The sequence below is a fragment of the Impatiens glandulifera genome, unplaced genomic scaffold (assembly GCF_907164915.1).
Source record: "Impatiens glandulifera unplaced genomic scaffold, dImpGla2.1, whole genome shotgun sequence".
Lineage (NCBI taxonomy): Eukaryota > Viridiplantae > Streptophyta > Magnoliopsida > Ericales > Balsaminaceae > Impatiens > Impatiens glandulifera.
Window position 1 is genome coordinate 89,955 of NW_025919337.1, and position 4,502 is coordinate 94,456.

The 4,502-nt window shown below is 36.8% G+C and overlaps 1 protein-coding gene across 1 annotated transcript; it reads left to right on the forward strand.

Moving 5' to 3' along the window:
* LOC124917815 (protein argonaute MEL1-like) lies at positions 1–4,282 on the forward strand. Its single transcript, XM_047458119.1, has 21 exons — positions 1–200; positions 277–426; positions 518–651; positions 724–833; positions 930–1,033; positions 1,126–1,264; positions 1,377–1,493; positions 1,596–1,703; positions 1,778–1,837; positions 1,939–2,058; positions 2,148–2,319; positions 2,396–2,517; positions 2,626–2,763; positions 2,843–2,985; positions 3,083–3,145; positions 3,226–3,289; positions 3,377–3,512; positions 3,598–3,671; positions 3,762–3,856; positions 3,938–3,969; positions 4,059–4,282. Exons 1-21 carry the CDS (start codon positions 49–51, stop codon positions 4,280–4,282), a joined length of 2,457 nt encoding a protein of 818 aa, XP_047314075.1. The 5' UTR covers positions 1–48.
* Positions 4,283–4,502: the final 220 nt, after the last annotated feature.

The window sequence follows — 4,502 nt, forward strand, 5'->3', positions numbered from 1 at the left end:
GTCACAATCACTCCAGAGGTGACATTGAAGAAAGTATGCAGGGACGTCATGAATACTTTGATCGACTCTAACATGGAGTCGTATCTGGGGAATCGGTTGCCTGCATATGATGGCAGCAAAAACATTTACAGCTTGGGGCCACTTCCCTTTCAGTCCAAGGACTTCGCGGTGAAACTACTTAAAAAGGATGGAAATAGAAGGTGACTTTTTAGTGTTTAAAATTGCTTAATGTTTCAGATTTGACTTGAAATTAACAATGGATCTTTCTCGACGCAGGAAGGAGAGTCACTTCAATGTGGCAATTAAGTTTGCTGCTAAAGTTGATCTGTATCAACTTCAAGCATTCTTACATAGGAAGCAAGGGAATCTTCCTCATGAGACATTGCAAGCTCTTGAGATAGTTCTCCGAGCAACTCCTTCGGTTATGTAAGAACATCATTTTATGCTTCAATTAGTTTCCTTTATCATAATGTGCTTTTTCTTTTGTTTACCAAATTGAAATACAATTTTGTTGCAGGTACACTGTTGTTGAAAGGTCATTCTTTTCACCAAGACTTGGTGCAAAGGGGAAATTGGATGGTGGCCTTGAGTATTGGCAAGGGTTCTACCAAAGCCTACGACCAACTCAAATGGGGCTCTCGCTGAATATTGGTATGTAGCTTTAGTACCCCATAAACATGTTTTACATTTGTACTAACTCAGCATCTAATTTTTATTTTTTAGATATATCAGCAAGGGCTTTTTTTGACCCCATCCTCGTGACAGAATTTATTCAGCAGTATCTTCACATCGGAGATCTGTCCAGGCCATTATCTGATCAAGACTGTAAGAAAGTAAGTTTCAACTTTATCTTAGATTTGTATGAATGTTTGAGTGTAAACTTAACAATGATCATAACTCACTTAAATGTGTTAATATTCTTTTTTCAGATTCTGAAGGTCTTGAAAGGTGTGACTGTGAAAACGACTCACCTGAAGAATGTCATGAGCAAAAAGATAGTTCGTCTATCTCAACAACCAATTGGTGAACTGATGTAAGTTATTTTTGCATACGATCATATCTTGTTTAAATCTATTTTCTCTTTCCAACTGTCCGTTCTCACTTTTCAATCTTGCTCTTGTATAGGTTCACGTGTGATGACGGTGTTCAAAAGAAGTATGTGGTCCAATACTACTTAGAAAGGTACCGTATCACACTTAGGTATCCTTCCTTACCTGCAATGCAGTATGGAAGTGATTCCAAGCCTATTTATCTGCCATTGGAGGTACTTACTACTTGAACTGATCTTTATTTTATGCTATAGTCTTTATTTTCCTTAGTTATCTTTGTTTATTATTTTTCAAAAACTCATTTCCTTTATTTTGATGACACTGTAGCTGTGCAAAATCGTGGAGGGGCAGAGGTATACAAATAAGTTGAATGAGAGGCAGGTAACCACTCTTTTGATGGCTACCTGTCAAAGACCAGTGCATAGGGAACAAAACATCAGACAGGTACTTTTGTATCCATGCATTTTGTATCTATTGAACCTAATCTTTCAATGTTTTTTTATTTGTTAGTTATTTAGTCCTTTTAATGATAATTTTCTTCTCCAGATGGTCAGGCAAAACGATTACAACAATGACAAGTTCGTGAACGAATTTGGGTTGCATATACAGCCTGAACCTACAGTGGTTGAAGCAAGACTTCTTCCACCTCCTATGGTAATTCTTTAGTCTTGTAATTATTTGGTTTATGTTTCTAATCTTTAATAAAATTATTGCGCTGGTTATTGCAGCTCAAATATGATGGGTCACAAGAGGCTCCAAGTGTGGGGCAATGGAATATGTTGAACAAGGTATTGTTTTACTTGAATGTGTGCGCGCATACCACCTCCCATTTTATATTGTAGAGTAATCATTTGTCTTCTTTATGTTTAATATGTTCTTATTGTGGCAGAGAATGTTTAACGGGGCCAAGATAGATTTCTGGACCTGTGTCAACTTCTCAAAAATGAACCAAAATCAGGTTGGCCAGTTCTGTTGGGACTTGGTGCAAACGTGCATAAGTAAAGGGCTGGTATGTATTCTTTCCATCTCATCTCGAACTTGTACATCTTATATATCTTATGAGAACCTATCCTTAAGTGCATGAACTCTCTCTTGCAGAAATTCAATACGGAACCGCTGATTCCCATCCATTCAACCAATCCTAAACACATTGGAAGGGCACTAACCAGCATCCACTTGCGATGTAATGAGCAGCTCACAAAGATGAAGGCAAAAGGCAGACATCTTCAGTTGTTGCTCGTCATATTGCCAGAAGTTTCTGGTTCATATGGTAACATTTTGAAGAATTATTTTAGTTAAGTGTATATATTGTGCAAACCTCCTAACTAACATTGTTGTTCTTACAGGGATAATTAAAAAGGTCTGTGAGACAGAACTGGGCATTGTCTCTCAATGCTGCCAGCCTAGGCATGTTCTTAAGAGGACTTTGCCGTATCTTGAGAATATCACTCTGAAGATTAACGTCAAGGCATGTTTTAACTTTTATAATGCTGTTAGAAAAGAAAGACTAGAAGTTCTCAATTGAGTTGATTAATGTCATTCAACACATGCTAATTGAATGTTTGTTAAATGTCAGGCTGGAGGACGCAACACCGTGCTTGCGAGTGCGTTCGAGAGAAAATTGGATTTTGTCTCGGATATGCCCACCATCATCTTTGGCGCTGATGTCACTCATCCTGCTCCGGGAGAGGATTCAAGCTGTTCAATTGCAGCAGTAAGATGTGTTGATAATAGTTTGATTTTGTTTCTATCTACAATTATTGGGTTGTTAAAATATAGGTTTATATTTTCAGGTGGTTGCTTCGATGGACTGGCCTGAGGTAACCACTTACAAAGGACTGGTCTCTGCTCAAAGGCATAGAGAGATAATCATCAGTGACCTCTATAAAGAGGTTGATGATCCTATAAGGGGGAGAGTTAAAAGTGGGATGATCAGGTAAAAACAAATATTAGATACAAATTTTTTTTCACTTATTTTTTTGTTTTTTTGTGGAAGTAAAAAATATCTTGTTTGATTTTTGGGGACTTTGTAGGGAGATGTTGATTTCGTTTATGCAGTCCACTGGTCATAAACCACATAGAATAATATTCTACAGGTAAAAATTGTATCTGCTCTTGCATTTTGCATTTTTGTGCTTAAATTAAGTTACTAATAATATATGTTGTTTAAATGCAGAGATGGTGTTAGCGATGGGCAATTCAGCCATGTTTTGCTCTATGAGGTTGATGCAATTCGGAAGGTAGTTTTTACTTTTAATATGGCTATATATATATGTGATTGTTGTTTTTATTGGTATGGTGAGTTGAAAAATACATGTTTGGTGCAGGCATGTTCTTCTCTGGAAGAAAATTACCTACCGAGGATCACATTTGTGGTTGTACAGAAGAGGCATCACACTCGCCTCTTCCCAATGACTCATGGCGACAGACATTCAACCGATCGGAGTGGAAATGTTTTGCCAGGTAATATTATTGGTTGTGGTTTGTCATTGGTAATGGGTTGGTTAATATAAATACTAAATCTGATTGATTGGATCTTCATATGTAGGTACGGTTGTTGATACAAAGATTTGTCATGTAAGGGAGTTTGACTTCTATCTATGCAGTCATTCGGGTATCCAGGTAACTACTAAAAAAAATTGATTAGATACTTTTTATTGGTTGAATATATATGAAGCAAGCACTAAGATATTTGGTAAAAAACTGAAACAGGGAACAAGCCGGCCAACACATTACCATGTGTTGTTTGATGAGAATGACTTCAGTGCAGATGCATTGCAAGGACTCACTAACAGCTTGTGTTACACGTAAGTGGTGTTTTAATAGTTAATCCTAACCTATATTGTTGTAATTACGTAATACTAATTAATTTGGTGTTTCTTTTTCAGCTATGCGAGATGCACTAGATCGGTGTCTATAGGTTTGTCTTTCTAGCTAACTCAACAACTAAATTTATGTTATATGATCAATCAATCATTATTCTTATGGTTTGATTTCTTTGATGTGAAGTTCCTCCTGCTTACTATGCTCATCTTGCTGCGTGGAGGGCACGCTATTATGTGGAAGGTTACGTGGAAGGTGGCGTGGAAGGTGGCGTGGAAGGTGATGTGGAAGGAGATGGAGCTGATGCTGAATCCACTAGTGTCAGAGTGAACACAAGGGAAGGGGATGCAGTTGTTCGGCCTTTACCTAATGTTATGGATAATGTAAAGCAATTTATGTTTTACTGCTGAACAACATTGTAATAAGATTTTTGTTGTAATATTAGTTTTTTATTGTTGTTGTTGTTAAAGTATTAAATGGTGGATAGTTTAGATATGAAATAGGATGTATGTGTTAATAGTTTTGTAATTTTTATGGGGGGTTTTCTAGAAAGATTGTAACTATTTCATGACCCCTTTTAGGGACAAATATTGTTATAAAAGTTGTGTTTACAGTTAGTTTTTACTTATT